The sequence below is a fragment of the Anopheles merus genome, chromosome 2R (assembly GCF_017562075.2).
Source record: "Anopheles merus strain MAF chromosome 2R, AmerM5.1, whole genome shotgun sequence".
Taxonomy (NCBI): Eukaryota; Metazoa; Arthropoda; class Insecta; order Diptera; family Culicidae; genus Anopheles; species Anopheles merus.
Genome location: NC_054082.1, coordinates 21744235 through 21765366, shown reverse-complemented (window position 1 = coordinate 21765366; position 21132 = coordinate 21744235). Strand labels below are relative to the sequence as shown.

General features: G+C 50.8%; 2 protein-coding genes across 4 annotated transcripts in view; both read right to left on the bottom strand.

Annotated features, from left to right (window-relative positions):
- Positions 1-175: 175 nt before the first annotated feature.
- Positions 176-2689, bottom strand: LOC121588250 (glycine N-methyltransferase). The gene is made up of 4 exons (XM_041905978.1): positions 2584-2689; positions 974-1335; positions 634-890; positions 176-552 (listed from the first exon to the last, which is right to left on the bottom strand). The coding sequence occupies exons 2-4, from the start codon at positions 1311-1313 to the stop codon at positions 283-285; spliced, it is 867 nt and encodes a 288-aa protein (XP_041761912.1). The 5' UTR covers positions 1314-1335; positions 2584-2689; the 3' UTR covers positions 176-282.
- Positions 2690-2802: 113 nt separating this feature from the next.
- The window catches only part of LOC121588238, a 37453-nt gene continuing 19123 nt past the window's right edge, over positions 2803-21132 (bottom strand). For 2 of the 3 annotated variants that reach the window (XR_006004164.1, XR_006004165.1), the window contains 8 exons: positions 18721-19237; positions 7720-7931; positions 7466-7649; positions 7084-7402; positions 6500-6984; positions 5420-5784; positions 3117-5344; positions 2803-2906 (listed from right to left, as the gene is read on the bottom strand). Coding sequence is in view for 1 of the 3 variants with exons in the window: in XM_041905959.1 (XP_041761893.1) it covers positions 4342-5344; positions 5420-5784; positions 6500-6984; positions 7084-7402; positions 7466-7649; positions 7720-7931; positions 18721-19237 (3085 nt within the window). In the remaining 2 variants the exon portion in view is untranslated. Of the gene's footprint in view, positions 5345-5419; positions 5785-6499; positions 6985-7083; positions 7403-7465; positions 7650-7719; positions 7932-18720; positions 19238-21132 lie in introns of all 3 variants that reach the window. The other variant, XM_041905959.1, reaches the window with a different exon arrangement.

The following is a 21132-nucleotide window of genomic DNA, read 5'->3' as shown; positions in this document are numbered from 1 at the left end:
CTTGCAATGTCGTCCGCCCGTAGCCGCGTTGAAAATATTAATCACTATCGAGTGCAAGGTGAACGAGCTCACACATCGGTTCGGTACAACGCCCGGTAGCCACGTAGGCCGGAGACTTCACCATGCTCAGCTAGCGTTCGGACCGAAGCTGAAAACGAATGCCGAACACGCAGGGTTTTGTAGGGCTGGGGAAAAAAAACCCACCACCCAGCAGCAGTGAGTTACGTTTATTAAGGAGACCGTTGGATTGGAGATGCAAAGCTTGCAGATACCTAATGAGCCTTATGATGACGCTTTCTGCACTACGTGAATGTAGAATGCCGGATTCGACACACCGGTCAGTGGCTTGAAGTCGCCGTAGATTTCGTGCGACTTGGCGCGCTTGAAGATGGTCTGCAGGATTTCCTCGAAGATGCGCAGCTTGTGCGGGTAGTATGATAATCGGAACTCGCTCACATCGCTACCCGTGCTGATCTGGTAGTCCAGCGTGACGAGCGTCGGCTTGGAGGCCACGTACAGTACCGACGTTTTGATGTCCGTCGTGTGGCTGCTCTGTAAGTGTCGGAAGCGAGACGGTCAGTGGGTCATTAAGTTTAATGGCAGGGGGATTAATAGTGGGATTAAAACACGCACATTGTAGTAGATGCACTTGGCAGGCGTTGCACCAGTGTTCATGATGTTGTCGTAGTTGCGATGATCGATCAGCAGCAGGCCGCCCGGCTTGACGCACTTCTCAAAGTTACGAATGGCCTGGATCTGTTCGCGCTGGTCGCCGAAATTGTCCAGCAAGTGGGCGAAAGAGTTGCCCAAGCACATGACCGCATCGAAGCCACCGTTCAGCAGATGCTTGATGTCGTCGTACAGGGTGAGCCAGTTTGCTTCCTCGATAACTGCGTCGTGTTTAGTTTGTCAATTCAACGAAAACTGTGATTAGTGTCGGTTACCGATTTCAAGTCCACCGCCATCACCTTACCCCAGTTGTCAAAGCTTGGTTCCTTGCGGCGATTCCAACGCTCCTTCAGTGCGTACTTGAGCATCTTGTCCGAGGCATCGATCGACACCACCTCGAACCCTTCCTCCAGCAGCATGATCGAGTCGACGCCCGTTCCGCACGCAACGTCCAGGATGCGCCGAACGCCATTCTCCCGCAGCTTTTCCACCAGAAAGTTGCGATAGTTCTCGGTGCGGGACTTTTTGTCACCGATGAAAATTTCCCACACCTTGGCCGCCTTACCGTCGGCGTACTGGTCACGCACACCCTCCGCCGAGATGCCGTCCGAGCGGGACTGGAAAACGGTGTCGGCCTGCGGCATGGTGAGATGCTGCGATACGGTTCTGTAGGAGGAGGATTTGTGATGAATCATTGCATTGCTATTATTATTAAATTAACGACATGTTTTTGGGGCCGGTCTGGTGGTACAGTCGTCAACTCGTGCGACTTAACAAAACATGCCCGTCAAGGGTTCAACCCCCGTATAGATCGTGCCCCCATACGTAGGACCAACTATCCTGCTGTGGTAACAATAAGTCACTGAAAGCCAAGCCACTTCACTAGTAGGTACAGACAGGCCTTGACCGACAACGGTTGTTGTGCCAAAGAAGAAGAAGAACGACATGTTTAATCACACCATAAGTTACAAGATTGTTTAGTTGCGTTAATGTTGAAGTTTGAAAATGTGGACCAAAATGGCATAAACATCGTAATATTCTAACCATGAATCATTCATCTTTGGATGTTGTGGATTGTACTAGCTAATTTAGGAAAATAAAACCATTACATAAACTAAGGAAACTATTCTACACAACAAACATCTTTTACAGGCAACTATTAACGATTTCGAGGCCAAAACATGTTGACTTCAAGGCAAAACTCAGCTGTAACGACTTTATAGCTTAAAAAAAAAACAACTCATTTGCCTTGCTCAGCTTATCAATCTACACGTCAACTTGTTGTTACTATGCTCAGTAAATAAGAAAAAAACATCCTGTTTGTATACAAATTGTATGATTTTCTGGGTTTATGCAGGATTCCAAAGCAAGTTTCACTATCGCTGTATGATTCTCGCTTCAGACTACGAAAGATAACCTGCCACAGAGAGGTCAGCATAATTCGTCCCTTTGAAAGCGTTACCATTCGAACAAAAAATCACCTCCTAAAACTAACTCCATGTACTTACTGCACGACTAAAACAACCACAATAATCCTTTCATAACCCTGATGTGCCACAAATCACTCGGTAGAAACCGTCCCTCCTGCAGGCAACGATTGCATAAGCAAAAAATCACACCATATCCATACGCGCACGGTTCCTTCGCAGCAGTTCGTTCTCATGGCTCCGCCCATCTACGATTTGCTAATTGTATGCTTGTCATTTGCACGATCTATTCAGCACGAGCCAGTTTTGTCCGGCATCGGAAATACCCGCACTGCCACAGTGCATTCGTGTTAGGTGGGGCGACTTTTCGAGTAAGAACCTATGCACAGCTCTCCGTCATGGTCACGGTCAAGGATTGGCCCAAGTACCAGCACCATGCTTACACGAGCGACGGAAAACCTCCGACAGCTGCAGCGACAGTACTTACCACCTTTGTTTAGCGAGGAAGAAGCAAGCGAGGTAATGCTAGGACCAAAATCTTGACCACTCGCGACCAACGACACTTGCCTACTGCCGAGTGGCGTTTCCCGCGAAACGGTTGCTCTTAAACCACGCCACGTACGGATTAAGACAGGATGGCACTGGCTGTACACTGGACGAGCTCGTTATCGCACCAAAACAACGACAAACACAACAAAAAAAAAACACACAAACCGAGACAAATAGCGTGATAGGGCAGAATTCGGCTCCGGCAGCTCTGTCCGGCCCCTGGCGGCTTAACTATGTACCAAACACACGGCGTTTGCAAATCTGAAGTAACAGGAATTAAAAATAAAAACGCATAAGAAAACAACAACAACTTGCTGCCATCAGCTGGCTCTGTTCGCGGTACACATCGCGCACGGTGATAATGCGGAGCCGGGCCAGCACCAGGTCGGCGATACCCTCTGAACTCCTCTGAACGGGGCAGGAAAAGCAGTAGCGCTTGCCGCACGAGTGTGCGTGGCAAAGGTGACTTACATTTGTATCCAGGGCTACTCTGGTAGGGAAACACGCAGCAAACACAAACAATTGCTTTGAATTAAAGTTCTTTATTGCACTAAGATTGTCTTCCATACGATTAGTCCCATCCGTCTACTTCCTAGCTTCGCTAACAACGCTTCGTTCGCCTTCCGAATAGCGTCGTACATTGCACATCAATACCTGTTAGTTTCTAATTATGTATTGCACCGCGCCATTCTCTTATATTGCACATATGGGAAGAGAGAGGGGAAGAGAGACAGAGTGTGTGAGTTTAAAAAAAAAAAGTATTTCTAAAAAATAAATAGTAAGTCTTTTTCTTTCCTCGCTCATTAGTGCTGTAGAGACGCAAAAAAGTAAACCTTAACGCTAGAGAGCTCACTTTGTCTGTGGACAGTGATCGCAATGCTGCTGCCCAGAATGGAATGCATTACCGTCGCCAAGGGAGAGAGAGACACAACACACAGTGCTCGACGATGTGAAAATAAAGTACCAACCCCCACTGAACGTTGTACCATGCTGGAGGTCCTTAATCTACTGTGGAGACACGGCTCGTAACCTAAATTGCCTTGCATCATATTGCTACGTATATACGCCTATTGCCCGTTCGATTCGCCATTAAAATAACTCAACCAAGCTAGTGTGTAGTGTATTCCCCAAAAACTGTCACCTGCCATTGTACAGCGCTTAGCAGCTAGTTTGTCTAATACGGTTAAAACCATCCCCACGAGGCGCGTTCCTCCCTCTTTATCTCTCTCACACACAAACGCACATACATTTCGGTCTCACGCACGACACCGTTTCTTAGTGGGTACGTTAAAAATGAAACACACAATAGCGCGGCAGCGTGTTGATGCTGGACGCCCCTTTTTCCCTTTTTTTCTATGTGTGTGAAGGAAACGTCGTCAAACATTTTCCCTTCACGCTTATAAATGCGCGATACGATAACGGTGTGTGTGTGTGCCCGTAATACATACGGACAGGGTGTGTAGGGCAGTGCAGGGCGCAAATGGTGGGTGAATGAAACAACGACAAAATAATGGGCCACATAAACCTCGGAAGCTCGTCTTCGCTGAGAGTAAACACTGAGGCTTGTTCTTCCTCGCCGCGAGGTGAAATCGCTCGATTTACTTTCAGGAAAAGAAAAAAATAGCTCCATCCTACCTGTGCCTTGCAGTGGGCCCAAAAATCAACCCGACAGTAACCCGATTACCATCCAACACCCCTACGGCAGATAGCCCAGCGAGTCCTCGAGCCCGAGGGACGAGCTAACTGGCCGGCCGGCCTGATAGTAGCTCTCCGATTTGGTCAACCGTTTCGGGGTCTTCAGCTCGTGCTTGGCCCCGCGCACGATCAGCTCGGACTGCGTGGAGTGGATGTACTGATAGTCGTTGCCCGGCAGCTGCACCGGCAGGCCCTTCTTCTTCGTGCTGGTACTGTAGTGGTGCCGGTGGTAGTGCAGATTGCTCGTGCTGCTGGCCCCGCTCGACACCCCGTTGCCGACCGTTGGTTGCGGCCGGTGATGATGGTTCCGCTGCTCGCTGTGGTGCGCGTGGTGCGTGTGGTGCGTGTGGTGGTGGTTGTGGCCGTGATGACGGCCGGACGACGCACCCCGATGGTCGGCGGACTTTTTCGCCGTGGACACCAGCGACGAGCTGCCCGACGTCGCGCTGGACTGTGCGTCCGCCTTCAGGTTCGTAATGTCCGTCGTCTGGCTGAGCTTGACGTCGGCAAACTCGGCCGCCACCTCGACCGTCTTCTTCACGCTCAGCGCCTCGGACGCTTTGACCGGGCGGCCACTGCCGCCCACCGTGAACAGCTCGTAGTCCAGCGCGAGCTTGTCCACCTTCGCCGGTTTCGCCGCGCAGTGCTTTTGGCCGTGGACGCCGGCAATGGTACCTTTGCTGGCACTACCACCGGTGGCGGCGGCGGCGGCGGCGGCGCCACCACACTTTGCCACCTGACCGTGGCGCGTGGAGCAGTAGCACTTCTCGTTGCTGATGCAGCTGTCCGTGTCGCACCAGGTCGTGGAGCCTTCCTCGTTCGGCGTTTCGCCCATCGAGCAGTAGCACTTGTCCTCGCTGCGGCAGCTCGGGGCCGAGCTGCGGCTGCTCGCCTGGTGCAGCTTGGCGTTGATGTCGTCCCCGCCCAGGCTGCAGTAGCAGCGGTCGGCCGACGCACAGGTGCACGCGTCCGAATCGTAGCTGCACTCCGAGCACGACACGTAGCTGGGTGGTGAGAAGAACACATGGAGCAATTAGTACACCGTGCAATCGGGGGTGCGGGTTACATGCTGGGCTTACCCGCTCGAGCTGTTACGGTTGTGCGCGGTCAGCGTATGCTCATGTCGAGCGTCTGAAACTTCCGAACCACTAGTTGCAATTCGGGATCGGTCCTTCTTGCCGGCCGCCTTAAGATCCAGTGACAGCTGGTCCGCGAGCTGATGTGCCCGGCCACCCGGGGCCGCACCGTGCCCGGCAGCAGCTGCAGCAGCGTGCCCTGCACCTCCGCTTCCAGCTCGCCCGCTACCGGCGCCATGGCTGCCGCCGGTGCCGTGCGACCCGCCGGCCCCTCCGCTGCCGCCGGCGCTCTTTTTGCTGCGAAACTTACCGAACCGAAACACCTTCTTGAGCCCTTTCGCGCCGATCAGCAGCTTGCGGCGCTGGTTCTAGAGTGGGTTTAGGGATGGTAAAGGGGGAGAGCGGGAGAAGGGGAAAGTGCAGAAAATAAGCGGAAACCGTTTAGCAAGATCGGACAGACACGGGAAGGGTGTGCGTTTGCTTGTTTGCTACAGCTTTGGTTTGCAACAAAAATCGTTCACTACGGAAATGAGGTTAGCAAAACAGCGATAGAGAGTTTGGTTTTAGTTTGAAAGATTTGGTAGATTTATTAGTTTGCCGTTCGTTCGCTTCTACAGTGGTAGTGGCGGTGATAGTGGTCCAGCATGTAATCAGTGGGAGTTGAGTTTTTTGTCTTGTTTTGTTTTTTAATGTTTTGGTGCGTCACGCAGTCCTTCCTAGCCCCGAATGCCGTCGGAATTTGCTTATCATCCTAACAAAACTACGGCGACAAACACGGGTCGCAAAGTGTCGTAATGTTATGTTAGCCTAAATCGCGTTCGTTAGTTGCCATTTGGCGCTCTGCGCGCGTCCACTCCGACCCTCTGCGTATGTCTACAGTCTACAGTGCAGTTTGAAAAGAAGAAGAAGAAGAAGAAGAAACCCGCCTCCCGGTGCGTCGCTGATGCGTACTACAACCAACACTTGTACTCGCTAAAAATGTCTCCCCCCCACCCCACCCCGACTCGGTCGTGCGTCGTGCGGTTGGTTTCATGTCCGTATGCGTAACCGATACCTACTCTCGTACACCGCCTCCCAGCTTACCTGCACGTTACTGTTTCTTCGCTTCAACTTCTTCTTCTTCTGCCGGCGCATGATGCTCTTCGAGCGCTGGTACAGCTCGTCCTTGGTCAGCGTCACCGCCAGCTTGAGCAGAAACTCCTTGTAGATCGGCTTCAGATCGTTGAAGGACATGCCGTCCGAGTTGATTATGGCATTCAGGATCTCGTCCAGCGAGTGCAGGTTCTCCTGCAGCCGGAACTCGTTGAACAGCTCGCTGAACCCGAGCGGCGACCCGCCCCCGCCCCCCACCTTGCCGGTGTGCCGGCGGGTGGCGCGCGATTTGTACCTGGTCAGGCCGGCCGTGTTGAGGAAGCTGCCGGAGCGCGGTATGGCCACCCGCGTCAGTATGTCGCCGGTCGAGTGGTCGGTCAGGGCCGGGTACGGGCCCTCCTTCCCGGCGGCGCCCTGCTCGTCCGTCGAGTGGCTCCGGTCGGTGTAGATTTCGTCCAGCAGCGGCCGGTTCGATACTGTGTCGGCCGAAAAGGTGAAGGAGACGGGAAAGGGAGAACGATTAGGATTGCGGTGCGGTGTGCACGAGATCGAGCGCAAAACGCGGCGCCACTTACCTGCCCGCGGCGGGTTCGGCGGTATCGGCGGTGGCCGCTTGCTCTTCACGTTCTTCTTCCTTCGCTCCTCGGTCGACGAGTCGTCCTCGTGCGGGCCGGCGACGGCATCGCTCTCGCCGCTCAGCGAGCTCGTCGCGCTGCGCTTCATGCGCGGCGGCCGGGGCGGCGGCGGCAGCATGCTGCGCTGGCTCGCGCTCGATCGCCGCGACGACAGCTTGGTCGAGCCGCCGGCCAGATGGGTGTTGGTGGTGACGGTGCTGCTCGCGATGCTCATGCAGCTGACGCCGTTCCGGTTCTTGGGTCGCTTGGGGCGCTGGTTCTGCAAGGATGTGCACGGTAAGAGGGGACACGGTGCATCGTGACAGGGCAGCATCGTACTTACATCGCCACTGCTCATGTGGGCCATCAGGCTTTGGTAGAGCGTCGCCGCAATCACGATGGCATCTTCCGGCGTCTGGCAGACGAACCCGTGGCACTCCAGCTGCCGCGGCACGCTCGTCGATCGCATCACGATCGCAAACAGCGGCGAATGGATGCCGGACGACAGGCGGCGCTTGTCGGCGGCACTGTGAACGGAGGGTCAGTTGAGCATACAGTTAGCCGAAAAAAAAACCCCCCAGACACCCTTTCCCTTACCTTAGCGGACGGAAGAGCGTGCTCTTGTCGATGTTCTCCGGATCGGTGATGAGCGGCAGAAAGGCAGCACCGCCCTCGGCCCCCGACACGACGAACTTGACCGCCGACCAGACGGCGATGTTTTGAAAGGGCGTTACGGACGGCTCCTTGCCACTGCCCGCCCGCACCCGCAGCCCGATCGGGCTGATGTCCAGCGAGCCTCCGGTCTGTGTCTGTGTGTGTGTGTGTGTGTGTGTGTGTGTGTGTGTGTGGCGATGAAAAATTGAGAGTGTGAAAATTCATTAATCTTCTCTGTACGATGTCCGCGCTTTGACAGGTTCATCCCGACCCCGATCGGACACTACGGATGCCTTTCTTTCTCTCTCTCTCTCTCTCTCTCTCTCTCTCTCTCTCTCTCTCTGTCTGTCTCTATCTGTCTCTCCCCTTGCCCAATCCACTCGAGTAAAACGGTTGACCCCGTGTAAGCTGACCCATTTCCCGGTGTGCTTTTTTTATCGTGTACAAGGGGCCTGCCTGATCGATACCCGAAACACTGGCCACAATCATTCCAATTTTGGGCACTTTAAATGAAGGAAGCTTCGTACAGAAAATAGGGAAAGGAAAGGGCATTGTATGCGAAAACACACACACGCACACATGCGATCTTTACCAGCAAAAAAACCGTCCAAAACGCCGCACGAGATGCGCACGAGGTCAGCTTGCGCCGAAATGCCGAAAATCCAGGTTGGCTCGAGTGCGCAAACGGTGGCGTTGAAGCAAAGAAAAGAAACCCCCCCCCCCCCATCGAAACCGGACCGCTCGTTCGTTTGTCCGTTTTTTTGTTTTATTTTTTGTTGTTGGTTGGAGTTTCTCTTCACGGACGCCGGATTTTAGGTTTTCCTCGTGCGTTTCTCGGCTGCCATCCAAAAACGGTTCGAACGGCGCTCAAACGCTCGCCCGGGTAAGTGGCACAGCCTGCTGATAATTAACGCTTAACACAAATATTGGGCGCCCTATAGCTGTTCAATTAGCCGGCTGCTGCACCGGGGTAGCCGCAGGCACACGGCGCAAAGGGCTCACACGCCACCCGGACAGGTGGCCGGCAGTAACGTGCGTAGACATACAGTTGGGAAACACTAGCTAGACAGAGTAACGCATGTAAAGTGTCCAGCTAGTGCAGTCAACGGTTAGCAGATTACTAGTTTTGCTCGAAATGAAACTCGAAAGGAAAACGGACAATGAATCAAAACCTGCAAGGCGGGCGGGAAAACCCGCCTCTACCTTCATTCGACGGCACAAAACGTTTCGCGCATCAGCTAATTCGATAATGCGTAATAGTCAGCGCCACACAGCTTCAAAAGGCACGGTTGTAAATTTGGCAAATTTGGCCACGCTTAGCCGGCCTTAATGAGCACTGCACACCATTATCATGTTAGCAGTTTGCCCCCACCCCCTCCTCCGCCCCCATAATTCGGCGCGAGCCTGGGAGCGATGATTAGCTGGTTAGCTTTTGGCACGCCCCCTCCCCCGCGCTCCAGGCTGTGCTGTGAAATGCTTAATTTGATAATCGGTCAATTAATTAAGCTGGCTGGGAATGTGAGCTGTTTTTCTCCAGAACGGTGAGATAATGCTACACCAGCCACATACAATATGCGCACTTTCAGGCGCACTGGGAAAGGGTGAAATTTGTACACCGAGCGATGGGTGCCTAATTCGCTCGCGTAAGGCCGCGTGATAACTGTATTTTCTCCATCTCCTTACACGATAACACGCTGCCCAGCAGGTTCCCGAAACACCCTGATATTGACCTGCGCCGGTCTACGCAATTATGTGATTCTTCCAATGCAGCGCGCAGGAATCGTTATTATCGCCTAACCATGTCTTGTTGGTACAGCCGCGGCGAGTAACGGGTTCCGGCTGCCACTCGAAGCCCATAATTTGGGTGGATTGGGCTAACAATAACAAAGTAAAAATAAAAAAAAGAGCAAATGAATCGAACGATGAGATGAGTGTTAGTTGCGCCTGGAAGTACAATGGTTTGCACCGATACGCCGATACCGATTGGACGATGGTCGAACCGAAAGCGCCGCACAAAAGGTGCCGCGGTTCGGTGTTCGCAGGGCTTGAAAAATTGCTTAGAAAAACATAATTTGAGCGAAATGTGGGTCATCATGCTTTTGAGTGGTCCCCGCTTTCGATGCGGCTAGGGGTTGAAGGCAAAAGTGTAGTGCTGTTGGTGTAGTTATCGCTTTGTTTGGATTTTTCATGGGCGTATTTTAAAAGGTTTAAATATGTTTTTGGAGCTCGAGTTTAAAAAGTGCTTCCATGTACTGAGCGTTGTACTATTATTCAGATACTAGTGGATAGTGCAAAGGAGTGAAGCTGAAAAACAAGATCAACCCTTCTAGATACAAAAGGCTGTTGAACACTTTTTCTGTTGTTCTTGAAAGCAAATCTACGCTGAGCTCTTTTGTGATCTTTTGAATTATTACAACTTGAAGTTGATTTGTTATTTATTAATTAAAATTGAGTGCTTTTTGTACTTGAGTAACTTGAGTACCAATTTTGATCGATTTCTGGTTAATTAGTGATGAAGTTTTCGAGTCGGGACGCGTGGCGCATCTCGACCACTGATCCTTTAGGTCTGGACGAATGATATGCTTAGCCCAAGCCGTTTAACTCGATTAGTATTGCAGGGTTTCGAGTCATATAAGGGAATAGTTCAACCACTTATTCAGGATCAATCAATGTTGCAAATCGGTAGAGGAATGTTGCAAGCAAGCTGTGGAAGTTTGCAATCATATAGGGGAGTGTTGCAATCGACTAGGGGAATTTTGCAAGCAAGCTGTGGAGCTGTCATCAGATTGTGAGTGCCGGTGTAAAAAGCTTCGAATTGATACCGATGATGCTGTCTAAAAAACATCATTTGAAGTTGTTTTCGTCTTGATAGATGATAAACATGATAAACTAAATAAATCCACTAAATCCACAGTATGCTTGCAAACTTCCGCAGCTTGTTTGCAACATTCCCCTACCGATTTGCAACATTCCCCTTAGTGATTAGACTATTCCCCTATAATGATTCGAAACCCTGTATTTTTCCTCTTTAGCTTTCCGCTGAAAGCATAGCAAGACTACAAACAACCGCTGTTCTTTTTTGAACATAAAAAAAAAAATTCGAACATAAAACACCCACAACCCCTACAGATAATTTAGAGAGGCGCTTTTGTTCATTGAAACGCCTGTACCACGGTTCAGGTGACAATCGCCCGTCATTAATCTGCTGCGTCAGTTCAATCAATTAGAGACTCGACTCGAACTCATTTACGTTTTGTTTTGTTTTTTTTTTCTTCTTGTTTTTTTTGCATCATGATACTTAATAGCAATCTTCTCGTTAAATACCACTTTCACTCAAATGCGGACTACTGGGGGCATAGTTAAAAACGGGGAAGAGGAAATTTCTTTACAGGTGAAAAAGGCACCATCGAGGCTGGTGATCTTTCCCGCCTGGTGCCGCTTTTGGTTTCACTTTTTTTTTTCTTACCCACTTGCACTTGAACGTTAGTGCAAAATCAGTAATTAAACCAAAGCAAAAGTCATTTTTCAGGAGATGGAGGCGACGAAGGGATGACCGAAGCTGCAACGCATTTACCGTACCACCCGACATTGATCCTAAAATGTTCGTAGTCCTCCCCCCCCCCCCCTCCGTGGTTCTTGTGCAGCCCCTTTTGCATTAGAAGAGGTTATGCACAAATTAAAACCGAAAGCACGTGTGCCCGCGCGCTCATTAAAACCAAACGCACTGGGAGGAGCGAAAGTTTAATGCTTCGCTTGGAGTGATTGTGCAAAAGAGGGCTCTTTTTTATGTTAGTGTTTAGTCTATGCCTATGCGGTGCTCTAGTGCGGTGATCATCATCTTTTGGGCACGTATCGTGTATGCAAATGGGGCATGGAAAATCGTTTGATGCTCTTTACCCGGGGTCCGCGAAAAGCGTGAGGACTTGCAGGGCCAGGGGAAGGAGCGAATGCCGCGGAAGAAGGTTATCGTAAAAGGGTAAATCTAGCGCGATTCGGGGAAATCGCTGCTTCGCCGCAGTTGGAGATCGGTTATTGACATAAAACCGCTCCGAAAAGTACACACACCGCACAATACGCGCAGCGAGAGAGTTTTGCGTCGGCTCGTTATCATGTGCCGTACATTGTTTTGGCCAGCAGAGCGTCTTAGCAAAGCGAGAAACAAACCCCAATGGTCCGGATTACTCTTGTTGTGCGGTTTGTTTGGGACTTGAGGTGTTGAGTAAACACTGATACCGTGTGCTGTCCGAATTCAAAACCTACAGCAAACCCAATCCCATAAACTACCCCTTAATGAAGCATTTTCCACCACCATCTCGCCAGCAATAAGCGGAGCTTCGGCAAGGAAACGGAACGAGAAAATCACAACATCCCAAACCGAAATAAAACAACCACTCACGAAGCGACTCGTTGGCGTGGTAGCGCCAACACGGTCCACCAACCGAACGCGCAACGGATTCGACGTATCACTCTCTCGGTGGCGCTTCGGTGCGTATTTGGGTGAAATTTTGGATTTCAAATCAAAAAACCCTCGTCTGCTCGGTACCCCACTCGATCGCGGGTTCGCCTTTCTCCGCGTAACTATTTTACCATTTAATCAGTACAGCCGGATCAGGGTACGAAATCGACCGAAATAGGTGTGTGCTCGGGCGGGGAAAATGAACACTGGCTGGCACTGGTTTCTTCCGCCGCGGCAGGCAGCCGGACATTGAAAGGCCTTTTTCCCGATCGATCGCAACCAAATTGTCACCGTGCCGCTGCCGTTCGGTAATCGGTAAAATGATTTAATAATTAACAAACCACATTTCGAGCCAAGGTGTTCGTCATAGACAAGCAAAGCAAAAAAAAAAAAACTTAAAACTGACGCCACACACTAAACGGTATCAGTCGTTATATGGAGTGAAGCAGCCATTTTTATTCCCCCAAATAATGTACCATTAGAAGAGCAGCAGTATCATAAAAAAGGCTGCAATTGGCACACTCAGACCCACGCACACACACACACTAACATCATTTTGCCGTAATCTTTCCCCACTGTGTATGTGTTTACCATTGCAAATACTGTAATTAGAGCACGTGCAAAAAAAAAACAAACACACACCACCGCTTTGAAGCTCGGCCCGGGGAATGGTCCCTGTTTGGGAAAAATGACTGCGGGGAAAAATCGAAAACCAGACTGCCGTTAGTGGCCGCGGAGGCTGCTTCTTGCACCCGGTCCCCAATGCACAGCTCCAATGCAGGCAGCACCGCCTAATGGAGCAGCGCCGAACGGAACTGGTTTTGCATTGATTTGGATCTTGGATTTTCCTGACCAAAGACCGACTCCGGGAGGGAGGCAGCAGAAATGATTGTGGGGTTTTGTGCCTTTTTTTTAGCGCACCCGTGGTGCGCAGTATTGACTATCTCAGCGGGAAGGTGTACGGGGAAGAGCTGTTTTATTTGCTGTTCAGATTCACTGGTGGTTGTCTTTTTTTTTTGCGCCACCCTATGTGCTCTAACCTTCAATAAGGTTTCCGTTTTACTTCCACCACCAGTGGGCAAAGTGGGTCGTGTGGCCGGTGTTGAATCGCCACCGTTTACTTTCTTGCAAACGCGGATGCAACCCACCCGTCCAGGGCGGGTGGCCGAACCGGATGGATGGTGTTCCCGACCGACTGGACGAGTTTTCCTGCTCCATTCCCCAGTTTGCACCGTACCCCGTTTCCACGAATTCAATGCCACATTCGACGCATTGGTCTAGGATTTCGCCAGGTGTTTTTAGCCGATGGACGGACGGGAATTGTAATTGAAAAATTGTTGCAATTAAAGTGTGTCAAACTGAACCAGTTTGAGGAACGGACCCCCCCCCCCCCCCCCCCCCCCCCCCGGTGGACCCGCTCATTGAACTGTCCAATCATCTGACCCGGGGTTCATTTCCGGACCCTTTTCTGCCCGCAGCGCTGTGCTAGAAGCTAATCCTGCAGCCTAGCAGCATGTGGCACCGAGGAACAGAGAGAGGGAGAGAGAGAGAGAGAGAGAGAGAGAGAGAGAGAAAGGGAGAAGGAGATGAGGGCGAAGTGTACAACAACACTCACGTCAAATAAAATCCTGACTAAGCTGAAACCGGTCCACTGTGCCCGGGATTCCCTTGCACCGGGTCGGTACAACGGTCGACCCGTCGAAGCGTGCCAGTGGTCCGGTTCGCGCTGTTGCTTGCCTTCAAGTAGAAATATTTACGACCATGCTGATTATGCAGAATAAATCAAACTCCATCCTGCTCCTGCTGGACGGTGGGAGGGAGCAAAAAAGAAAGAAAAAAGAAAAACATAGTCGTACAACCATTTGCGATACTCTGCTGCGATGCTTACGGTTTCGTGCACTGAATCCATCTGCTCTGTACATTACATGTGGTTCGATGTTCGGGCGAGCAATGGAGGCAAAATCTGCGCATGGAACACGTGGGGGGTAGTTTTTTCGAGGAATAATCATAAAACATCTTTGTTGGCATTCATTTTTCAGCTGAAATGTCGAGTCGATGAATTGAAAACTCCGTGGGCAGCCTGTCGATGATTGAATTGGAGTGCAGCAAGTAGCTGAAGCATGCGTTTTGCTTTGTGCTCTGAATCGCATTAAGGCATTCCGATTTTTCTTTCAAACCGTCTTCAATAAAGCGGTTTCCGCAGAAAAGCATAATATGCAGATTTATACACGAAGTGAAGCATATTGTGCATGCCAAATAGAAAATAATTTGAAAGAAATTCGCAAAATGCTTCCAATCAACGTTAAAGTGAACACTTATTTCAATTTTGATTTGGGAAAATTCTCCGTGTCAGATCCTAAAGCATCTATTTATCAATTTTCAAGTTCAGCTTAGCAGCTAAGCAGCATTCTCACATTAAACAAGATAAATTGTTTGCCACGCTGGAGTGATACATTTAATGGCCCAACACACTATTAGGGGAAACAAACACATCCTCACGCCAGCGTTACCATGATTTAGTGGCACCAGCAAAAGTGCACGTTTCCACGAATTCAATGCCACATTCGACGCATTGGTCTAGGATTTCGCCAGGTGTTTTTAGCCGATGGACGGACGGGAATTGTAATTGAAAAATTGTTGCAATTAAAGTGTGTCAAACTGAACCAGTTTGAGGAACGGACCCCCCCCCCCCCCCCCCCCCCCCGGTGGACCCGCTCACTATCAGCGTTTGGATCGCTGGACTATCATCGGGAGCGCTCGCATTGAGGGTGGGGAGCGAAAAACATGCGCACATACGGATGTGTTTTAAGCAAGATCTCCGTACTGCAGGCTGGCCTACTTTGGGCCGGTAACACAAAGAGCACAAGAGGCCAGGGCAGATATAAGTGGTGCACACGCACGCACGCTGAATGTGGGTCATCTCTGAGGTGGGTGAGGACACCTAGAAGGGCCCAAGTAGGACCCCGGTGTAGTTAGATTCTCCTTTCGCTGGTAGATTTAGTTCACGGCTCGCGCTGTTAAAACGATACCTTTGCCGCGGGAAATGCTTTTGCTCTCCTTTAAAATGATAGAGGGATAGCGTTCGGGGGAGGGAAAACACATCCTCTGGACGTGAGTCATAGCTCCTACAGCTTGCTGCAATCTTTCAAAACGATATTGAATTATTTACAACACACCTAACACTCCAAACCCACCTTTTAGCTGTGCATGTAACCCACTGTAACACCTTCTTATTTTTTGTTCCTCTTCTGCATTGACCAAAAACGCTTCAAGGTTTGTTTGTAGTGGGAGGAGCTCGCTAACCCCAAGGCACTTGCGTCAACCCCTTGTGCCCTTGTGTGTTGTTACACGGCCGGTGATGATTTATGCACATTTCACAGTTCGTTAAGCAAAGCTGGCGCTTGCTGGCCACCACAGATGAGAATGTGTGTAACTGAGCTTTTCTGTGTATGTATGTATGTGTGTGTGTGTGTGTGTGTGTGTGTGTGTGTGTGTGTGTGTGTGTGTGTGTGTGTGTGTGTGTGTGTGTGTGTGTGTGTGTGTGTGTGTGTGTGTGTGTGTGTGTGTGTGTGTGTGTGTGTGTGTGTGTGTGTGTGTGTGTGTGTGTGTGTGTGTGTGTGTGTGTGTGTGTGTGTGTCTTCTCTATGTGCCGGTTCCTGCAGTGAGCGATCATAATTAGTCGCATTATGAGATTTCTTTTCGGACCCTCCCCAAACACTCTTCTCCACCCGCGTCCGGTAAGGCCCGAATCCTTCCGAAACGATAGGATTTCACACGATTGGACCGTGTTAAACCGTCCCGCCGGAAAAAAGAGCAAAAATAAAAAAAGACGAGCACTAGCGATAGGTGTGAGCGGCCAATTTCACTTTCCACCAATTTACGCTCAACGCCCCGCTCCACCCCGCTGCCCATCGGGCATGCGAGCGTGACGAGTCGTGAGTCGTGAATCGTGCACCGTGGTGACGTAGTACGTGTGTGCGTGCGGATGGGGGCGATGCTGAGGTGCCTTCGACTCTCGCGGGTCTCAAACGCCTTCTGTCTCAAACCCCCGTCCCACCATCGAGTCAAGCACGCGCCTCATTCACATGCAATGTGCGGCGGGTGCGCAAATGAGGGATCACTTTGACGGTGGGCATGAATATGCGAAATCGTTAAATTACCCCCCGGGCCGAAGCGAGACGCCGGTGCACTGGAAAGCAAACGCTAAAACATTAAGATATATTTATATTCACGATGATCTTGTTTCTTTCTTTTTTTTTCTTTTCTTTTTGGTGTTGCTGCTTTGATTTCATCTTTTACATTTTATGGATTTTATGACTATTTAAAACAGTCCCGCTCATCGGTTGCTGCGCTGATGGCGAACGGGGGTTTGAGAATTTTAATGATCGCCCGGGAAAGCTGATGCAGCAGCGGGCCGGTTTGCTCGATGCAATCTGGCTCATTGTGTTGCGAACGACGAAGCTTCACAGCGGAAACTTGTTCGATGCAAAACTCCCGGCTGGCATTGCTTGCAAAATCAAAATCAATCGCTTACATAACTTGACAATGTTGTTTTCGTCATACCTTTTTGCAAGCTGACAGAAATGATATCTCTTCAAAAAACGATGCTCGTTGCGCATCTTCTTTTGCAACGAAACAGAACAGCAGCAAAATCCAAACCATCCTTTCCCCAATCAGCAAAACGGTACGCGATGGTGCGGTTATGAGCAGCTGAAGTAGCACGCCAACCACTGGCAACGGGCCATTTGTGTCAGCCCTGTGACATGCCCATAAAACACAATGTACACCCAAACACCTAAAGGCCATGTAAGATTGTGGGTCGTTTTGAATGATTTTTCTTCCTCCAGGAATGATTTCTTTCACCTGTGGAGGATAGATTTTCCTTCCCGGTCGCTAATTGCTTGGCGAAAGATCAACCGTCAGCATTCACGATGGTTTTTGTACAAAAAAAAGGGTTTACTGTGGATGAGTTGTGGAGGAAAAAAATCCTCCCCGCATCTACCAACAACGGCGGACAACGGAGTCGTTTCCGTTACGGCAAGATGGATTTCTGTGCTCGAACCTCTGTGCCCTCCGGAACGGCTTGGCACGGTTTTTTTTTTTTGGTTTCGTGCTCATGGTAGCTGTATTGTTTTTGGACCTGCTTTGGGGTCAATCTTTAGGAAAACGAACCTACTTGTACTAGTTTGGAGGAAGCGGTAGGGAGCGAAAGGGAGCGTTGAGTAGTCAGGAGATGAGCACCGCGAATAAAACCCAGCGAACGGAACTATCTATCTGGTTCGAAATGAGACGATCGGTCTAGGGTGAGTGATATACTGAGGAAGATATTTCAATCCGTTCCTCTCGCTCTTGATCGCAGCGTGCGTCGCAGCAGGTGAGCAAAGGTGCAAATATCTTCATCGACCTTGTTCGTTGTCTTAATCGTTTAATACTGTACGCGAAGGAAGACACATGTATTTAGCCATCAAACACAGCAGCACCAATGGTAAATGGTTAAAGCTGGTTAAAAACTCGCCTTTTCATCGCTTTATTCCCCGCGGTTCGTCGCTTTAGCCTGTGAATCCCTGCACACGCACACCTATCCATTGCCAATGGCTTCGTGGCTTGCATGCGCTGGGGGCAAACCACACACTCTAAGGGGCAGTTTAATTAACACGCGTAATTTTAAACACGCACCGCTTCCTCGTTCAACCGAGAGATGTTCAATTTCATCTCCGCTTAAGGAAACAAAAACAGCAAACAAACAAACGAAAGCAACTTCAGACGAACGTTTGTCGACGAATGTCTCTCCGTACCGGTGAGCATGCTGGAAAATGGAAAAAAAATAAAAGCGATGTATAGCTGACCGATGCAATGTTTTGCTGCACGCGCCCGTTTCATACCCCCAAACGGCACGCTGCGAGCAAACAAAACACGATCTGGCATCCATCTGCGAGTGATTGGATCGATTGTTTTGAAAGGAAAAGAAATTTGTCGAACAATCAACACCGTTTGTCCGGTTTGTTGTTGATTTTGAGCTCGCGATTCAATCGTCGAACGATTTTCACATGGTAAAATGGGTGGCCGGCCAAATACACTGCCGAAAAACATGCACACACACACGCACAGCTTTTCCTCATTAGCGAACGTGCGCTGGCGATAAAATCTTTGTTGCAGAAATGTGCGATCCGTTAATAAAGGTGTGCGTTTGGTTCACTTCCGGAACCAGGGCCTCACAACGGTGCACGAGTATATGTGCACGGCTGATGCAGCTGTAACAGCTGTGAGATCGAAATATACCAGCCCGTAAAGGGAGGGGAAGGAGGTGGTTAGGTAATCGAGCCACCAATGACACGGGCTGCAGCCGAAAACTGATCCGCTAAATTTGTGTTAATAAATTCGATCATTATTTAACCATGCGAATGATGCGTTATGATCAGGAGTCTTGTCAAGTCGTTACAATCGATCACGCCGAGGTTACGGTAACACGGTGGAGAGTGGTTACTTACCCCGTGTCCTGCACCGCTCAGGTACAGCTGCCTCAGAGGCTCCTGCAGCCCGACCAGGCTGGTCACCTTATCCTTCAGCGGCAACGATCCGAGACACCGGACGCTGAAGCTTTGTACATTGGCCGTGCTGCCACCGTTCTCCTTCGCCACGTCCGTAAACATGCGCTCGATCTGGGCCTGCACACTGTTGCTGATCTCGCGCCGCGCATCGCTACCGTGGCGGGACACTCCGCTGGCCGCACCGTCGGCCGAACCGCTCGTACCGGCCGCACCATTGCCGGCGGGACGTTCGGTCGCCCCTGGTGGTGCACCGGTGGCCGGGGGCTGTCCACCGGTACCGGCCGCACGGACGCCACCGAAATCGCGCAAACTGCTCGCCACCGCGCTGATGTCCAGATTGTCGCGATCGTTTATGATGGCACCGGCAAGGCTGCCCCGGCTCAGCCCACTGATCGACGAGGAGCGGCGGCGGCCGTTATGCGAACTGCGATCATCCAACCGCTGGCTTATGATCGATCTGCAAAGAAAGACGTGAGTGAAGGGAAGACCATTGCAATGAGATAGATGGTAAGCAGGCGGCAGTGCAGTATCGGTGGTAGTGTATCCTCCCAAGTCCTCTAGCTCCCAATCTAGCCCCGCAGGGAAGGAATCAGTTAATGGTGGACTGTTTGCTACGATTGGTGCTCCGCCCGCATCGCATTCTACTGCAACGACGCGCTTCTGCTCGCTACTATTAGTACAGCTAGGCTAACGCGCAAAACGGGAAGGAATGGGACGTGGTTAGGGGACTTAGGCTGGGGCACAACAACTACCGCTTCCACCGTACCCAGTGTGAATAGGATCATCGCCGCAGCCGTAAGGATAGTGGTGGCTACTGTTGCAGTTAGGTTCGCAGCCGCCGGCGTTACTGTTATTGTTATGGTCGTAAAAGCATAGCTGGTGGATTAGGTACACAAAAAAATCACTAACTGTTTGCCACATTGAACCGAAATGTTCGGATGACGATCATCGAGCACGCACTGCTGGTTGCACATTTAAAGCTCTAACGCTCGGCGGGATCGGGCGACAGGCGGTGAGCGACTCGCGACGTGTCGCTTGGCGTTTGGTCACACGGATTCTGTTCTGGTTGGTGGCGGTTGGGACCTGTGGGGTCAGTGTCAGTGGTTTTCCACAGATTTTCCTGAATTAGCCTGAACTGAAGATTACGAGGAGCGAACACTACGTCAAGTTTGTGCAACACTTATCCACTATGACACTATGGCACTGCGACACGTTGCTTCGTATCGATTCGTACAGCTGCGCATCTTTATCCGCAGCAGAACAAAACAGGACCCCTTTTCTCAGGTCATTTGCACCGCTGTCAATGATTTCGCGCGGCACAGCTTCGCTCCGAGGGAAAGCTTCACCCTTGCACCACTGTACTACGCACTACGCGGACGCACTTACAGCCGAACAATACACTTTCGCACACTAGCCAAACCGTACTAACAGGAGCGTAACCTAGTCCAGCGTCCAGTGCCGATTCGCTGCTTTCGATGGGGTCGGAAAATTTTAAACATTTATGAGCGATCCCCCTTAAGTGATGGTTTCGAGCTTTCGAGGTGTGCCGCCAGTCACGGAATCTCGGTCAATAAAATGCGCTATCAGTTCAAGCTGAAACGCTGGCGTAAACTGTAAATTTTGGGAGTACCGGACGCTACACCACTCGCTCTCGTGGTGGTAAATGATATCACGCCAAACTTTTCACAACAAATTCTGGCCAAACAAATGTACTGCAATCCACTGGAACATTGCACTAACAATCTGTACGCCAATAAATTGTCCCACCAACTGCAAAGCACAACAAATGCCCGTAGGAAAAGATGCAATTTCTCTAATCTTCTCAAAGCCGCAAAGCAGGAGAAGCACACCCGTACGGTACCGCGCACTGTAAGCTATTGAGCGTCGGGCATCGGAAGCACCGTACCCTAGGTGCGAATAGATCTTCGTTGCGCTCGCTACCACCGCACGCGGGCCTACGCTGCTCGAGCACGCGCCACCGACCCAGGATTGTCCATTTCTTTTCCTCTCCATCTTCAGCACACTGCCTGGAGGATGAGGAGGAGGATGAGGAGGGGAAGTGAGAGGGCACTCAGAGCAGGCATAGGAAGAAAAACTACTTTCTAATGCACGAAAGCTTTCGCGAAGCGTGGGCTTTTGGGCTGGCTGTGCTGCGCAGGAAGCAACCGCTTGCCTACCTTCAGGGGTTTACGCGCGGTTCGAGCTCGAATTGCAAAGCGCACAGCGCGGCTTTGCTGTGGCCGTTGGTGCAGCGAGGGCGCGAACGAGGATGTAATGCAACCAGTTTTTCCGGCCCGATGCGATGGAGGGGGGGGGGAAGTGCCCGGAAGCGAAAAATGTCGTTCTCCTCGA